This window comes from Strongylocentrotus purpuratus, unplaced genomic scaffold (genome assembly GCF_000002235.5).
Source record: "Strongylocentrotus purpuratus isolate Spur 01 unplaced genomic scaffold, Spur_5.0 spur5_scaffold_13, whole genome shotgun sequence".
Lineage (NCBI taxonomy): Eukaryota > Metazoa > Echinodermata > Echinoidea > Camarodonta > Strongylocentrotidae > Strongylocentrotus > Strongylocentrotus purpuratus.
In genome coordinates, this window is record NW_022145598.1 from 25,446,626 (window position 1) to 25,465,215 (window position 18,590).

The 18,590-nt window shown below is 37.1% G+C and overlaps 1 protein-coding gene across 7 annotated transcripts in view; it reads right to left on the bottom strand.

The window, feature by feature from the left end:
• Nucleotides 1-18,590, bottom strand: part of LOC580497 (scavenger receptor cysteine-rich domain superfamily protein) — an 81,211-nt gene that overhangs the window by 39,863 nt on the left and 22,758 nt on the right. For 5 of the 7 annotated variants that reach the window (XM_030983233.1, XM_030983231.1, XM_030983236.1 and 2 more), the window contains exons 3-4: nucleotides 10,029-10,428; nucleotides 2,810-2,939 (exon numbers count right to left, since the gene is read on the bottom strand). In XM_030983233.1, the coding sequence (XP_030839093.1) occupies nucleotides 2,810-2,939; nucleotides 10,029-10,101 (203 nt within the window). In that variant the 5' untranslated portion in view covers nucleotides 10,102-10,428. Of the gene's footprint in view, nucleotides 1-2,809; nucleotides 2,940-10,028; nucleotides 10,429-14,948; nucleotides 15,252-18,590 lie in introns of those variants that run through there. The other 2 variants (XM_030983234.1, XM_030983232.1) reach the window with 2 other exon arrangements.

An 18,590-nucleotide genomic window follows, 5' to 3' on the forward strand; every position in this document is an offset into this window, starting at 1 on the left:
TGAGATAAAAGTTATGTTGCTACAAAAATTGAATAAAAATATATTTTGTTATATGAATAAATAAATATATATGTATACAAATATCAAACAGATCTTAGTATAAATGTACAATATAGATGCTAAATAAACTGTTGCTACAATCCATAATACAGGTACATTTAGATATATGATTTAATTCCTTTTCAATGATGAATGTACACATTTTCTTTAAATTTTCCCTATTGAACGCATAAAATACAGCATTGTATGTCCCCTGTTAGAGCCAGAACAGCGTTCACTCTGTGTTAAAGCATATTGGTTAACTCCCTTCTGGCTAATAAACAAAAGTTATATAATTCAATAAAAATGACAAGAGTAACATGTAGCAAAGATGCGAAACATGACGTAAAATATAACGTTCATAAATTTCCCCAAGACTTACCACTGATGGTAAGTTTGCCATTAATGGTCAATACCATGGAAACCTTGATTTTGATTGGCTGTTGAGCCCTGCTACCATGTTAGTTGCCATTGATGACAAAGTTACCATCAATGATAAGTTTTATGCAACAGGGCCCATGACATAGAACAATTAAATCACAATTGACACAATGCTAAATTTCTGCCATCCATGAGAGTTTCTCGCAGTTAAAATGGCGGGCCATAATGATTCACAAAGTTTCTTGTTACGACAATTTCAAACTTTACTGTTTCTATAATCTATAGATGTAGATGTAGAGATGTAAAGGAAACTGAAATCTAACAAAGATTCAATGGTCACTTTGCTGTAACATATTTAAGATGTCTGAATTCAACTATGGAACAAATAAATAATTTAATTTAAAACTATTAATTGAGATAATTATTCAGCATCTGCAAGTTCAATAACCCTATGATCTAAAGTAGATTTAAACATAGGGATGGTGATCAAGTATTTATGATTCAACGATCACAATTATGATTACTTCAAAAAAGTCGCAAGTCCTCAAAAAGGAATCACCAGGAATGCAAGATCTTGGCTACTATAAAGAGCTTTCTGAGGGTTGATATTGAACTACAGTCTAATCTGCTTCCAAGCACCATCTGTATAGAAAGACCACCTGTCTATAAAGACCGCATTTTTGTTCCCCTTCAAATGAAGCATTCCCATTCAAACCCTGTGTATAAAGGCCTAGTGTGGCCTTTCTACAATTCTACACTTCTACACAGACTTCACTGCATTTAGTTTGCACTTATCTTGTGGATAATCATAGAAAATACATGTACAATGATTGGGGAATAAAACAACATGTGTATATCCTAACCATATTACGTGGACAAAGACCCTATAAAATGGATTGGCCTCTTGCAAAAAGGACTGAATTAAGAATTAAAATTGGGCATATACTGCACATGTACATCTTTAATTGCTCTAAAAACAGCTATAGGACTAGCACTTTCATGATTCAATCACTTCACATTTTCTCAGCATCATTCATTTCAAAGTGTTACAGAGTTTGATTTAGAATCTGGGTCAGACATTCTTTGGGTACATATTTCCTTCCTGACGGCTTCCTTTGCCCGAATGCTCTTCCTTTTTTTATCTTCCTTTGCAGGAATATGCATGTTGCTTTTCTGAACTTTGGAATACAGTTTATGGCATTTGCAAAAGAGAAAGTGAACTATAGCAATAAATTTTCCATCATATCACTATCTTATTGACTATGCTCATTATCAGCTTTATTGCTCATATCAGCTTTATTGCTCATATCATTGTCATATATCCATACAAGTCCATGTATCATCATAATCATCATCATCATATCAGCATGTTCCCTCTTATGAAAGGTTTATTGACTTTAGCACCATGACGGCAACCCCTCCCTCCATTTCTTCTTGTCCCCTCCTCATTTATACCAACCTTTCTGCATTCTATTTCCCAGATCCCACGCTCTTTTCATCATCTTCGCTTCAATCGCCATCTTCCCTTCTCAACACACGACCCAACTGCTGTGTTATTTCTTATTCTATTTTGGTATTTTTGTATTCTAAAAAACTTATATTCATGTTTTGTTTCTATTCTGCATTATGTACACTTGTATGTAAATAATATAGTGTAAGGACCCCAAGGAAGAAGAATAATGTTCTATAAACATTGCTGAATTGGGCTTTCCTTCGATTGTTATCTATGTACATGTATTAATATTTCATTTTGTATACCATAATATTTTTATCTGATTTTGGAAGAAAAAAAAACACTTCCAAAATATATAACTCTTAAAGCTTGTCTGCACAAAGTCATTGACAGGTGGTTATCTCATCAAATCAGCTCTCAAGTAACATAAGAAAAAGAGGATCATGGGGGACCAAGGGGCACCATTTAGGCATTGTTTGCTATATAGAGGGCACAAGTAGCTATAAGTAGTACAGTGGGGCTTTTAAAGGGATCGTTTAACAATGTTAAATCTGAGATACACGGTCCTACATGTTACCAGTGTCTGTGATTATTGTGATATGGTGTAATATTGAAGCCCTAAAAAAACCGCGCTTCAAAATGATCAAGAAAGTGCCTCAAAAAAGTAAAAATCTTTGCGTGACCAGTTTTACCATATTTGTTTTCCCCAATAGACTGAAGTGTTATGAAAACGGTTCGGCGAACGGTTTTCAAATTTGTAATTCCAATCATTAATATCTTGATAATCAGACAGGCGATCGGCTTGTAAAAGTCATGGAGTTCCTGACTGACCTAAAGGTTTATAATTTTCATTGCAGCATGAGCTAAATCAAGGATTATTTCTAAAGGATCTAAGACAAAGTTACCGGATCCCTTTAAGAGGTAAAATCAACTCACCTGCATATGACGTTTGCATCAGTTATATCGAAACCATCATCACAGATGGTACCCCATGTTCCTTCATGAAACACCTCTACCCTTCCCTCTGCTGCGTTGTGACCATCTTGTAACCTCAGGTCTCCATTCTCTGTGGAAAGGAATCATTAAAACCATCTCATCAACCTGCCTGTCATATTTGTTAAAGATAAAGTTGAGTTCTGGTCATCCGATTGCATTGTGAAAGAAAAGGTGTGGAATGGATCAGAAAAGGTTGATCATGTAGCATGTAAGTATTGATGTGTACTGCAAGGTTCTGGAGTCATCAAATCATAATAAATTTGGCGCAGTCTTGGTAAAGTAACAAGCACTATACACAGAAAGATGTGTATGGGACTACACAAATGGTGTAGGGGCTACTAATCTTGATTTCCTAATCTTTCTATGCTCATTACTCAGCCAGTACACATTTTCTCCAAAATTGTTCGGCAAATAACATTTATTTGTAATCTTGAACATTCAGTGTAATTTTTGTTTGATTCTGTGAGAATTAATTTAAAAAAAAAAAAATTATATTGAGGCTCTTGTTGTTGTTTTTGTTGCTTGCAGGAAAATATTAGGCAAAATCAGCAGATTTGATTCGATTACCCCTCCTCCCCCCCCCCCCCCCTTTCATCCAAGTGTTCTAGCTACTCCCCTGTAACTTTGGACGGACATAATAAAGACTTAAATCATATCAATACATAAATTAATCTTCTGCCAAAAATGATGGATGCATTTTTAAAATCCAAGGCAAAAGAAGAAGAAAAAAAAGAGATGCAGAAAATTTCCTAATCCCAATTTCAATTTCCCAAATTAAAAGCGATATCCAGGCTGGAGCAAATTACATTTCTTTTCATTTGCATAATTCTATAAGCTGAGTGATGGGTGCGTTCGATATATTTTCTCTCCGTCACTGGAAATGCAAAATCTGTCTCCCGCTAGAAAGCCACGATATGTTCATATTTCCTTCTTTTATATGCCATTAACTCGCTCGGCTCTCATAAGCCTACATACAGATGTTTCTCTAGACATTGTATGCTGGGGTCATTGAACATGTTTCCGACAATATTTGCTAATTTATTTATCCCCATCGGCAACACCCAAAAATCAGATTGTCATGTTTCCCACTTTCCGAAAGAAGTTTTACATAATATAATAATTATAATAATAATAATAATAATAGGGATTTTCTATAGCGTCATCTATCTAGATAATTCTATTCCGAGGCACATTTATTTATTTATGAAAAGGATGCTCTCCACCCTCCACCTATCGAAACATATTAGGAAAATTAAATTTGTTGCAGGGGGGGGGGGGGGAGATGGTCCACAAAACAAATTGAAATGGGGCGTCACATTCACCCCCTCCCTAATAAGCAATGCCTTTGGCAGAAGTAACGAGTTTGGAGATTGTACACGATTTGTTTCGATCTATGTTTTAGTTTCTTTGTAACATGTAATGTTTCGGTTGATTTATGTAGATAATGGATTCACATTATTAAAAACGACATTCAAAATAAAATTAACAAGATGATCGAATTACAGGGATGAACGAGTAAATATTTTCATCACAAACATATTGAAATCCCGGATGATATCTCTTCATATACTTATGACTGGAATATAATAGCTTTCAAGGAAATACTTTGGTTTCAGATGTAGCCATGAGCACATGAGAAGGAAATGATGAAATAATACAAATAAATGAGCAAATGTAATCATAGCCGACCCATCCGATCTCGATACAACCGCCAGGGGGTGTTTCACAAAGCCTTTTTTCAATGACAAATGACAAAATCAGCGACAAATCTGCTGATAACCAATCAGACGCAAGGATTTCAGTAGCTTATAACAAAAACTGTCATTTGTCACTGATGACAAGTTTTGTGAACCCCCCCCCCCCCCCCCCCCCCCCCCCCAGATCGACGCCAAAAACGATAGTCCCTTGCGCCGTTCAGTAGTTCAGGTTATCTTCTATAGCCATCGATTTTCGAAAAAGCTTTCGACTCGGTTTCTCATTATTTCTTGGATAAAGTTTTAAAGTCTTTTGGATTTGGACCAATATTTTGTAAATGGTTAAACATTTTATATATTAATGCTCAGAGCTGAGTTTTAAATGAGAATATGTCAACCAGTTATTTTAAAATTGAAAAAGGAATAAGACAAGGTGACCTACTATGGTAATGTATATTCCTTTTGTGCATTGCAACTTTCGCCCATTATATTCGTAAATATATAGCAGTAGACGGTATGGAATTTGGTACTAAAAGTGTCATACACATACTACGCTGATGATATTACTATTTTTGTACAAGACGTAAACTCAGTATGCAGATTAAAAGACATGTTCAATAGTTTTTTTTAATGAAACTTTAGCCCATTATATTCGTAAAGACAGAGCAGTAAACGGTATTGAATTTGGTGCTAAAAATGTCAAACAAATACTATATGCTGATGATATTACTATTTTGGTACAAAACATAAAATCTAGTCGTTTTAAGCTTTGTTTTTAATTAGGAAGACGGAAGGAAAATGAGAATGTCACGAGCGTCATAGCATGTTTATTGGGCGCCACAAAGCTCTTACTTTCCTTTTGTTTTGTTTGTTTTTGTACTTTTCTCTTTCTCTCTAATGTTTTTTGTTAAAGATTAAGTGTATGCTTATGTGTTTGTTTGTTTTTGTCTGTCTATTACATAGGTTCCAATTCACGGGTAATAGAGATTCCATGACATTTGCTCCGGCGACAATTGCTCCGCTGTAAATTTCATACACTAATCGAATGGCTAACTTCAACCCTGGATTCAACACTATACCCTACCCTAAATCTAACCCTAAACCTAACATAAAACCCTATTGAAACCCTAACCCTAACCCTACATCTTAGACGAAATAAAGCCCGGAGCGATTGTCGCAGGAGCAAATGTCGTGTCACCGTAATAGATGCTCAAGGTGTTTATTTTCTTATGTATATTCAATATGACAATTTGAAATGACATCTTTAAATACACTATAATAATGATGTTGAATTTTTCAAATGAGTCATAATGTTATGTAGCTTTTAATTATTATTCGTAATTATCAATCTTTGTTGAAATTTTATCAAATATTTATATGTAACCCCTGTGAATGATGGAAATTTAAAAAAACTTGTAAAAAAAAAAAAAAATTAAAAAGATTAAAGTTCATTAAAAAAATTCCGATCTGATTTTTCACTTCTAAATTTCATGCAAAATTTTAAAAAAATTCTCGGCATTGCTGCAGTGTCTTAAACGCTCTTTATTCACGTATATTGTATTCTTTTTCACGCGAAAAGAACTATGTAATAATTAGTTGAACGCGTCCGGAATGATATTCCCTAGCTCGCGCCGATGATTAAAGAATGAGACAAACTTCGATCGATCTGATCCTGCAGAGTCATGTACAGTACAATTCAAAGTTTTTTGTTTTTTATTCTTCACATTGCTGCGGCGTCTTTTTTCTCATAAGAAAACTCAGGGGGGAGGGGGAATTTGTTATCCAAATAATTCGTCAACCAAATACCATGTTGATCGGCAATAAAGAAGATTTGCGCGCGCTTTGTATATTTCTTGGCGCCACGACAGCGCACTTAGATCGGCGTGTCGATTTCCTGACCTGGGCAGGCCTACGCCATTACAACTAAAATATAGTGTAACTATACACATGTATATCGCTTTCCTTTACAAAACAAGACAGGTCGATAACACTGAAATAAAACATATCATGGCCATCATCAGCACACGTGACCTGCAGCAAAAGCGCGGGAAATGAGGTCGTCTCGTGACACCGGAAATGGTCCTGACCTTTCATACCGACACTCTCTTTGCCGCGCTGACTTCCGGTCTGGTTTTCAGCAATTGAATTCATTCCCTGGTGCAAATCTTATCTATTATGTTTAACAACAACTTTTAAAAGACCGCCTGTGCTATTTTATCATGCTATATCTTTCATTTCACAATCATTGTTCATGCATGTTATACATGATGCGGAGTATTCTGTGTAAGTGTTAGGCAGAAAGCACAACATATAAAGAATCACCACACATTTAAAAAAAAGCAGATTGAATTGTTTCTACAAATTGTTTTATTACAAAATCCAAACTGGGTTATTAATGATCGATCTCTAACTAACAAACACTGCCGGGATAATATCTCTTTCTTTCCATTTCGTGTTATTTGCCGCATCTTGCTCTTGTAAGTTTTGGTAATTTATAAGATCGGTAAGCCTACTTTAAAAAGAAGACCAACTGATGTACAAAATTAATAGTTGGTACAAAAATAGAAACTGATGTATGTTGACATTTCCAATAATTAGCTCATCACTTATTCGTCTGTATATATCCCCAGGATATATAAATGCGTTCAATCAAACTGACATTTTCGCCCGGCCCCCCCCCCCCCCCCCCCCCCCCCCCCCACTCAGAGGTCGGAATGACCGCATGCGTGTTGCCAAAATGTCCGGTAAAGGGGTACTTTTCGTGCGACAAAGTCCGGCCCGAGATTTGTAAAAAAAGGGGTGTATTTGACTTTTCACCCGGAGATTTCTTTAAAAAGGGGGTGTTTTTCTTTTTTTCTCTCATCTCTTTGGAATCCTGAGAAATTATTCCGAATTTAGGGGGTACATTGAGCATTTTTCCTGATTTAGGGGGGTCTCCAAGGCAGGAAAAGCCCGCAAAAAGCCCGCGAAAGGGGGTTCGGAAATGTTGGCAGTCCTCAGATAGGGGGTGCTTTCAAAAAGAGGGTACGAGCATATGCGTACCCTAAATAACACTGAGTGGGGGGGGGGGGGGGCGGGCATTTTCGACAGCAATCAGCTTACCTGGTAAAATTGAGGATTAATGAAATATAGAAAATCTTCGATTACCTAGATGGAATACATGTAACATCTTAACATATTTCTCTCTCCGCGTAATGTTGATATCTTCGACTTCGTTCTTGTCGTCGCCTCCTTTCTTTCTTTCTTTTTTTTCCCTTCAGTTTGCTGTCGGTCTTGTGATGTAAGTAAGATGTAAGGTTGGTTTTCAAAAGTCTTTGCGATCGTGGTACTTTCACAGCGCGCGTCAAGGACCGCGTAAGTTGCTGACGCACTCTTCCGTCAGGCTGCGCTCGTTCAAGGGACCCCCCCCCCCCCCCCGTACCATGCGTCATGCCAGTAACAGTAGATCCAAATGGTAAACATTATTCTTTTCTATATACAATCTTCGGGGATATGAAGATCAATTAACAAAATTAGCACGCTACAATTTGTTAAATAAACACAATCGCTGATTTATTACAACCGACAGAAGGGGCAATATCCGGGTTGCAAAGTTAAAATTCTTTGCGGTTTCCAATTAAGTGGTATTTCGTTTCATAGCTTTTACTATATTCGAGGCCGTCTAGCAAATTGTAAACAAAAATAAATAAATAAACGGTCGTAATGATATCAATGTAATTCAGTTCCTTGTTGGGACTGGAAAAAGTGCAATACATGAAACATGCACTTCATAGCGGGTCACTGATCAGGATATAGCATCACGTTAAAAGATTCAATCCTTCATTTATTAAATTTAAATGCAATTGCTTGCAAATCAAAAGATATATATAGAGAAATTGATAAATAAATAAATTGATATATGACAAATGACACGGGAGATAATAAGAAGGAACAAATCCATTGAAACATTTCCGGTGAACTATATTTCGCCCTCATAGGTTTTGTTTAAGTGAACTGAAACATCTCAAAGGAGTTCATTTGTAGTGTGTCACATTGTGTCGTGGGGCATGTGTCGTGTGTTACTTAGTGGGCGTTTTCGCAAACACGACGGAAGGCAAGGACGACGGTAACGCGAGCGAAAAACAATCTGCGCATGCGCGAACCCGAATTTTCTTCGTCTTGTTGATTTTCACGACCGTACGCGACCATAATAGCGTTCGTTCCCTAAACACGACGGAAGAGCTGTATCGCCGTAATTCTCCAGTCGTCTTTGCCAAAGCGATCCGTCACGGAACCTAGTCTTCTGAATAGATGTTTAGACAGATATGGGCACCGTCTCATAAAAATCTGCGATTGATCCAAATCAATCGCAAGTAACAGTCTCGTATCTCTTATGCACATGTACATAGTTGTGACTGATATCATTCGCAATTTTTTTTCAAGACTGGTTTGACTAATGATTGAATGACTCGCTTAATAGGGACTTTTAGATTCGCACGAAGACAATAGGTCTACGCTACGATCGACGTCCTTGTAATGCACTGCCTTCAATGGACGTCTCACGTTTCAGTCCACGCAAATCTAAAAGTCCCTATTGATGGATGGATGGAGGCCTATGGAAAGATCAATTTCACCTGCTGGCCATGTTTCTTAAATAGTCGGAAATAAAAGCGATCGCGTCGATTTCATACGTTCATCACATCGTAAAACGCATGCATGTTCAGTGAAAACGTCTGTGAAATATAATTCACATAAGTGATGGTGTTATGCAGAAATTGCATTATAAATTCTCATACGAGAGGTAGTGGTCAAATATACATCAGAGCGTGATCGGTTTAGTGTAGACAACCTGTCCGCACGTGGCATTGAATAAGTTATGGATTGTTCTATAGGTAACCATTAAAAAAAGTTTTAGCAAATGATAAAGTACTTTAGGCGAAGAAAAAAGCTCACGCAGCTCACTACTAATTTTATTATTCACAGGCCTTCTAACTTTCAAAATTTGTCAAAATAATGTCTGTTAATTAGTGATTAACCAGGAAGGTGACAGCATCTCCCTGGATTAACTAACAACAGGCCCATTTTCTCGTATTTGTTATTTTTTCTTCTTAATAATAATAAAAAAGGTTTTGTATGATTATGAAACTGATACATAAACATGTACTCCGGTGCGTTCTTACCGAAACTTAGTGTCAAAGATAATGACTAATAAAAAGGAAGACGCAAATAAATAAATATGGCGATTGTTATTCTTTCTCCTTTATAAGGATAAAAAAAAGTTTTTGTATAATTATGAAATGATACATAAGCAATATACTCCGAGTTCGTTCTTACCGAAACTTAGTGTCAAAGATATGACTGATAAAAAGGAAGACGCAAATAAATAAATATGGCGATTGTTATTCTTTCTCCTTTATAAGGATAAAAAAAAGTTGTGTATAATTATGAAATGATACATAAACAATATACTCCGAGTTCTTTCTTACCGAAACTTAGTGTCAAAGATATGACTGATAAAAGGGCAGTCGCAACTGCCACGCAACAATGCCGCAGCTCCATCTTGGTCCGGTTTCGTCTCAATTCAATTCTCTGCTACCTCCTCTTTCCGTAAGTCATCTGTGTTAACACTTGACGCTCCGATCACGTTCACACAAAATGCGGATATTATCGAATACCCTTTGAAATAATCGAGTAAAGAGGATCGGGTTGGTTCGTGTTTGGAATGTTTGAAGTCAAATAGTTTGAAGGGGGTTAAACTACCCGCTAATAAGTGCAAATAAGTGTTTCCCGTGGATAATCCCGTGTGCTAATCCAGGGATTAAGAGGATTGGTAAACGTGGATCAGGTTGGTGAAGTAATTAACGATCCAAGAGTAGAACGCAGCATCTGAAATGATAAACAAGAAACATCGTCAGCAAAAGATTAAAAAATACATTTTTTCTGTATTTCAGAATTGTTGTTTTATACATTTTCAAGAAACAAAGTACCGTTTTTTCTGTATTTCTGAATTGTTGTTTTATACTTCTTCAAGTTAGAAAGTACCGTTTTTCTGTATTTCTGAATTGTTGCTTTATACTTCTTCACGTAACAAAGTACCGTTTTTTTCTGTATTTCTGAATTGTTGTTTTATACTTCTTCAAGAAACAAAGTACCGTTTTTTCTGTATTTCTGAACTGTTGTTTTATACTTCTTCAAGTAAGAAAGTACCGGGACAAGGATATAAAACTTGTCTAAGATTGATTTTCGACAGTCTTTTTTGGTATTCTACGCATTCAAAAGAGAAATGGGCTAGATTCCTAATCAAACTAGAAATTAGACCATCAAACAAATCGAAAGTATACTTGTATTTTCTCAACCTTGAGAAAAAAGTTGGGAATGTAATCCTTGTTTGCCAAACAATCATGATAACTGGGTCACCTTCGTGTCAATGTGTTTTCATGAATCTCACATGATCATTATTAACACTTGTCACTTCCTAAATTTTGTCCTATGCGGTCGCAATTTAAAAAAAATAATTGTCACAATTATGATTCCTAATAATAGGCGATGCACAATGCACAGTATCCGTAAATATAATTTCCTTAAAATGGCTTTCAATCTGTGTGGCGGCATCAAGTTCATTGGACACCTTGTATAAGGCCATGTAAAAATATATACATGTTTAGCGTCCCCGCCCGCTTCCTTTTTGGGGGCCACCTCCTTTTTTTTTTTTAAAGAAAAAAATCATGAAAAACACTGCTAAAGTGGATCTATTTCTGATTTTAAAAAAAAAAAAAAAAAAAATGTTGGCGGCCATCTTGAAAAAAATAGCCCGACTGTCAGGGAAAATGTGCCGGGCGGCCATTTTGAGCGGCCATTTTGAAAGAAGAAAAAAAGAAAAAAAAGCGCCTCCTCCTTCCTATTTTTCGAGAAAAAAAACAGGACGCTAAAACATGTTTTTTGGCCTAATGAGATCTTGGGAAGAGAACAGTTTGTTTGTCGTTTCATATTGTGCTACATGAGGGCCCCATCTTATAAAGAGTTGCGATTGATCCGAAACAATCGAAAATAAGTTGCGATTAATCGTAACCCTTTATAAGACGGGGGCCCAGGAATCGTCAGGATCAATCATGTAATTTTAGTCTATAACACTGTTCATTACGTATCGAAACATGCGAACGTAAAAAGATAACGTAATCCGAAAACGATACCGATGGGATGTGCGATAGAGTATCAACATTGCCCTTGAATTTATTTCATAAATGTCTTTGCTATATCATAATAAACAAAACCAACAAATTAGTATGTAATTTGAACTTTAAAATATATTACGTTGCCTATTTGATCACTTTTTCGTGTTTCCACTGTCTTGGCATGTAAATCAAACGGGAGGGGGACGATTCCATGTCTGGCTAATATTTGGCACAATCAATTTACCATAATATTTAGCACAATCACCTAGGTTATAATACATGGAGGCCTGCCTTAAATGCTATATATAGTTATCACTTTTCCACGTGTGTTTATATTTTGGCTTGGCAAACTTACATGTGACGATCGATGCTGACATGCGTGAAATGCGATTCAATCAACGCAATAAACTGTGCCAAAATGTTTACGTCTATATAGGGGTTCTATGCATGTACCCACATTTTAAAATATCTTTATATTTCATTTTTTCTTGTTGTTTTGTATATCATAACAAGCGCTTTGATTCGTTTCTTTCACATATAATTTTATGAATTACTGCAAGTTACTATAACATCATGGCAACTACTAGAATCCGCTGAAAATACTTCCGATAACTACACGCCTAGGACAATAATCCACAAGACGGTATAACCTCAAAGACAACCACAATCAAAACCACAACCACAACACTTTAGTTTAAAGCCCGTCTGTACTAGTTTGGCCGGGGAGATTAGACCTCCCCCCCCCCCCCCAAGGTCACTGACAGGTGGTTTACTCATCAAATCAGCTCTCAATTAACAGAAGAAGAGGATCATGGGGGACCAACAGACATCGATTAGGCACTGTTTGCTATAGAGGGCGCAAATAGCTTTAGTACAGAGGGGCTTTAAGTCCTATGTAGTAACGTCTGAAAGATTATTGGCGTAATGGTAGTTTCCCAGGTTTACTACAGTTTGTCCGGGGTTGTTATCCATGAAGTCGTAGTTGTCCGGGTGATAGCCCGAACATGCTCGTCCGGATATCTTTTAATACCGTACATTTGGTTTCCGATCTGCTTTTTTTCTTCTTCACATTTTCTCTGTACAAACTCTGATGATTGGTCCTCACCTTTAATTTGCTCAAACTCGCGCTAATTTCAGCATTGAATTGATTCCAGGTAATCACCTTCACGTTCTGTGTACAACCTTGCGTTATACAGAAATGCCAAGGAGTAACTACTGACTACGGGAAAAGTTCCCCGCTATTAACAGTGTGTTTGTAATTGTTCATGATTATGCTGTTTCGATCAATTTTTTTAGCACTATCTGAAAAATGCATTAGTCATTCGCGTCATTGAGTCTGGTTAGAAAAAGAATGTTTGCCTACATGCAGGAAGAACACCAAAATAATTTAAATCAATAATAACTTGGTGAGAATATCACCAGGAAAAAAAGACTTTCACGAGATAAATTACTTGTTCCGCAGAAAGCATTATTGTCAATTGTAATCCTTATGATTAGAACTCAAAACAGTAAGGATTAAATGCATTCATGAAAGTAAGATGTTTCAGTATTTCGAAATTCGGCGTGTGTAATTTGTTTCATTTATTTCATCACAGTTTTGATAGTTTGAACAGGCGATATTCCTTTACTTGTACTATTTCCTAAACATACTCAATAATATTTCGCTGTCCATACGACCGAGAAATCTAAGGATGCTGAAAAAGACGGACAGGGTATCACGCCACATGGACAGTCCTAATGGACAGCGAAACAGGATGACGTAAAAAATATGTATCGCGTACTGACAGAGAGCAGCAATGGATACAACACATACATGTATTACAAGTATGGACAGCAAACTGAGATTACATTTCGCTGTCCATACGTTGTGAGAAAATATTGTTCTACTGAAGCATGCAGCGACGGAAATCGAATCATATGACTGCTAAATGTAATTCAAATAAAACCCGATTCGCGTGGCTCTTAATGGAAACTATAAAGTAAAAACAAAAATCAAATACTTCAAATCAGTATAAGTTATAGTCATTCCACTTCGCAACTATTATAAAGACACCCCTAGGCCTCAGGAAATGCCAGATTTCTCTCAGCTTCGATTAAGCTGACCGAGAGTTATTGCGTTCATATTGAAAGCGATACGGGTATAGATATCAGGTCTTAAGAAATCGGAGCTGGGATTAGAAACCAGGCCCTCTTTCCCTGGCGACTTGAAACGTTTGACAAACTGTTTGCTAATTATCGATGGGATAAGGACAAATCATCCACTTAAGCGTTTCCTGATTGCAATATGAAACATTTCCAGAAGCTATAGAATCAATTACATGCCTTTTCTCTCGATCAACCTCGCTGTATCAGAGAGTATACTGACATTTTGCTAGTTTTCTTTCAGCATGTTCATTTATTACAAGTGTGATATAATATTTCAAAGAAGAGTACAATGTTGATAATGATCCGTAAAACTTGGTTACCTCGGTGACAAGTGATGTCACGAATCCGGGTAAGATGCATCATACAACCTAAAGTATGACCAAGTATTTCTACGCCCATATTCGAGTGTAACAAATTAACAATAAAATGGATTTTTAAACAAAATATTTCTTTTTTAGATCATCTAGTTAATAAGGAAGACCGTCAATGAAGCCTTGCATGGATGCATCTTCAAAGTTCAAACCATGTTAAGTTTATTAACAAGAACATTTTTTACTGAATAATGTACTCGAAGTATCGAGGGCCAAGCCCGGGGGCAAGCCCGGGGGCCCAGATCGTGGATCATGCATGGCGACAAATCGAGATAATTGTATTTTGCAATTTATTGATCTCGGATTGGAAGAGGATATCCACGTAGGCCGTCAACGTTGGTCTCGTGAACGCTCACAACAGTGTAAGAAAGCCGGTGAGACTGACATGCGGTTCATCGGTCTCGTGAACTCTCACAAAGTTGCGAGAAGTCCAACGAGATCGACGCTGCATGGTCTCATTAGCTGTGTCGGGTCGAAACCAAGACCAAAACATCGGTAACGCAAATGCGAGACGAGTCTCGAATAAATCAGTTTCGTCTAAAAAGACCATTCTGCTTGCTAGATTTAAGTTTTAGAAAATCGAATCATCTGCGATGTACATGAACTTGTGGTTATACTCCCTCCGAGCTTTACAACTTGTACCAAAACATGACTTTAAACACGGAAAGATGTATACGTCGAGGTGGTAAATGAACGACTATGAACAGGATCAACTTACCAACAAAACCCGTGGTCGCCGTTTATCATGAACGTGTAATAAGAGTGATATCCCAGAATATTTCACGTCACCTTAATTAAGAGATTAATATAAAGTTTAGTTCAGCGAAGAAATCGGGGTGAACTCACATGTGAATGGCGTAATTCCTGTAACAACCGATTAATGGTAGAAAAGTCTGAAGTGAAAATATGTCTATCCTCCTTCCTTCCCTGAGTTTAGCGTTGTGTGTGAGAATATGGGAGCGAGATCCAAGTTTCACTGCAGGCTACTCCAATACTCAACTCCTTCTAATCTTAAGGGATTTTCACAACGAACTTTGAAATATATTGCCAGGAAGTAACGGAAACAGGAAAGTCCCTCGATTCTGGTGATACCCTTAATTCTATAATACCAGTGATAACTAGGAAAATATAGAGGAAATAAAAACCACTCCGACACCCCGTGATAAAATCCGGATCGCATTGATAAGTGGAAATGTTTAAGGTGTTAAACAATTGAGTACACTGTATTTAAAAAAAGCTTAAAGGTCCCTCCCATTCATAAAAAAGCCAGATTAATTCCGTGGCGTGTAGGTGAATAAATAAGAACTTAAAACAGAAGGGTGAGGGTGATTATGTGATGTCTTACTTGTTTGTGGTGTAGATATATACCAGGATATTTTGGCAGACCCGGAAAAGACATAATTCCATGAAGTGGCCCAAATCAATTCCTTCGTCGGAGGTTTGGATCTCATGTCTATCCAAGGCACCATTAAAGATAAACTTTAGTACTGGTAATGCGATTGCATTGTGAAAGAAAAGGTGTGGAAAGGATCAGAAGCAGTTGATCATGTAGCATGTAAGTATTGGTGTGCACTGCTAGGTTCTGGAGTCATCAAAATCATAATAAATTTGACCGAGTCTTGGTAAAGTAACAAGCACTCACATAGAAAGCTATATATGGGACAACACACATGGTGTCGGGGCTAGTACTACCTTGATTTCATTGTCTTTCTATGCTCATTACTCAGCCAGTATACATTTTCTTTCAAAATTGTTTGGCACATGTCATTTATTTGTAATCTTGAACATTCAGTGTAAGTTTCGTTTGATTCTGTGAGAATTATTTTTTTTTTTTACCAGTACTGGAGTTTATCTTTAACGTCACTCCACTGATATTGACCCCATCATGAGAGCGAAAGGCCTACCGTATGTAGCCCGCATAAACACTGCTTTGCCCTCTTTTCTTAGAAAACAAACTAAAACATATGCGATTCTGTTTTTTTTTTCTCGAAAGTTGACATGCGTTTAAGTTTGGGGCTATGATAACACGCAATTGAAACATCATAAGTGATTTCGATTGGTTGAGAGTTGATGTGCGTTAGAGTTCGGGGCGGTATCAACACGAAACTGCAAACATCATTCTGATTGGTTGAGAGTTGATGTACACGCAACGGCATAAAGCATAGGTGATTTTGATTGGTTGAAAGTATTTGCGTCTGATTCTGAAGTTGTGTTTACACGCAAATGCAATTCTGACTGATTGAAAGTTAATTTGAGTTTAATTCTGCATTGAGATGCGAGTAAACGCAACCCTCTGTGTATTAAATGTGAGCATTTCCGTAAATAACATGATATTACGTGTAGTAGCAGTAATACCGGGCAGCAGTAGTAGTAGTAGTAGTAGTAGTAGTGGAGGTAGTAGTAGTAGGATAAGTGGTAGTGGTTGTAGTAGTAGTAGTAGTAGTAATAATAATAGTAGTAGTAGTAGTAGTAGTAGTAGTAGTAGTAGTAGTAGTAGTAGTAGTATAATAATAGTAGTAGTAGTAGTAGTAGTAGTAGTAATATAATAGTAGTAGTAGTAGTAGTAGTAGTAGTAGTATAGTATATTTGTGGTGGTGTTTTCCTTCGTATTATTTAGGGTTCATCTGTTATTATTTTGTAACGCCTGGAGAAATCAAGATTATTCTCGAGTTATTCCGTTCGACAAATCAAAGCGAGTAAACGCAACCTTCTGTGTATTAAACGGGACATTTCCGTAATTAACATGATAGTACGTGTATAGTAGCAGGCCGGGCAGTAGTTGTAGTAGTAATACTAATACTATTAAATAGTAGTAGTAGTAGTAGTAGTAGTAGTAGTAGTAGTGGTGGTGGTGTGGTGGTGTTGTCCTTCGTATTAGTTAGGGTTCATCTGTTATTATTGTGTAACGCCTGGAGAAATCAAGATTATTCCGTTCGGCAAATCAAAGCGGTTACTATAAGTCTCCTGCATGGTTACCCTTTTAAGCACCAAAAGACCAACAAAATATGTAGCGTGTTTCTGCTTAAATAATGAAATGTAAAACTGTTGTTTCTGTCTAGTTTTGTCTCGTTTTTGTGCGGTCCTAAAGGAGGCAACAACAAAAAGTGTTCCTCTACCCCCCCCCCCCCCCACACACACACACACTGAACGAAATATCTGACGACGTAATTTTCCAATTTCCGGGGTAAAAAAAGTGCTCCCTCACCGCCCCCCCCCCCCCCCCCCCCTCTCCTCGCCCGCTTATTCTGCGGCTGGCTCAGTCGTTGCGAAATTTTTCCTTAAAACCTGGACAACAACAACAAAATCGGCCCAAACCATATAATGATCCACAGTCCGGTGAAGTTTCCACTATAGACCACGACACCTCTATACCTCAACAATTATTGTAAGTAACACATTTTATATATGGGTTTTGAGTGAAAAATGTGGATGAAATCTCTTGCCGAAGGACATTGGTGCGGGCTGGGATTCGTACCCTCAACCCTTAGATTGCGAGTCAGGGGAACGAACCATTATAACACGACACCTGATATGATATTTTCATTAGGTCTACTTGATTTTGACGGTGTTATTGTTTGCAATATTATTTATAATTTTGTGTTGCTACAGTAAATTTCTTTTTGATGCGAAAACAAATAATCAAAATCTTTCAGAAATAAGGAGGGGGAGACAGTGTTATTTATACGGCCAAATAATATTAACAGACGACCAGAGAGACTGAAAAGGATTTCATAAATCTTATGCTACGGTCACAAAGGTTCGTACTTCGTACGAACGTTAATTTCGTACGAATCTCTCTGTTTTTCCATTTTCTTCCCAAATTTCCATTGTCTGAAAATCGTTCGTACGGCGTTCGTAGCAGTTCTCAATGGCATTTGTGACCGAGGCTTTATGTCATTTACGTTGATTTCGTATAGACTTTCTAACAAGTTTTCTGATGTTTCCATCGGTCTCATACATAGGTTGCCGGTCTAACGTTACAGAGGTTTACACATCATGTGCACATGTTACATGTAGGCCTACTATACACGCACAATTGGAGATTAAATTTTAGTCATATAATCGACCTACATGACGTACCGGTTTTAAGGAAGCGACTGTTCTTAAATTTGACCTCTTTAAACAAACTTACATTCTAAAGCGGTGTAAAAACAAGCCAATACTTCCTTACTTTCCTGCACAATTGTTTTCGTTTCTGCCTTAATAGACCTTTGTTCAAATCAAATTTTAATGAGATATGGGAACGTATGTATTATTTGTTTTATTTAATGTTGTGATGTGATTTAAAGTATCAACAGGCGTCAAACCTTTTCATCGAAAAATGTGATGCGCTCGAGCGCCCGCCCCCCCCCCCCTTATT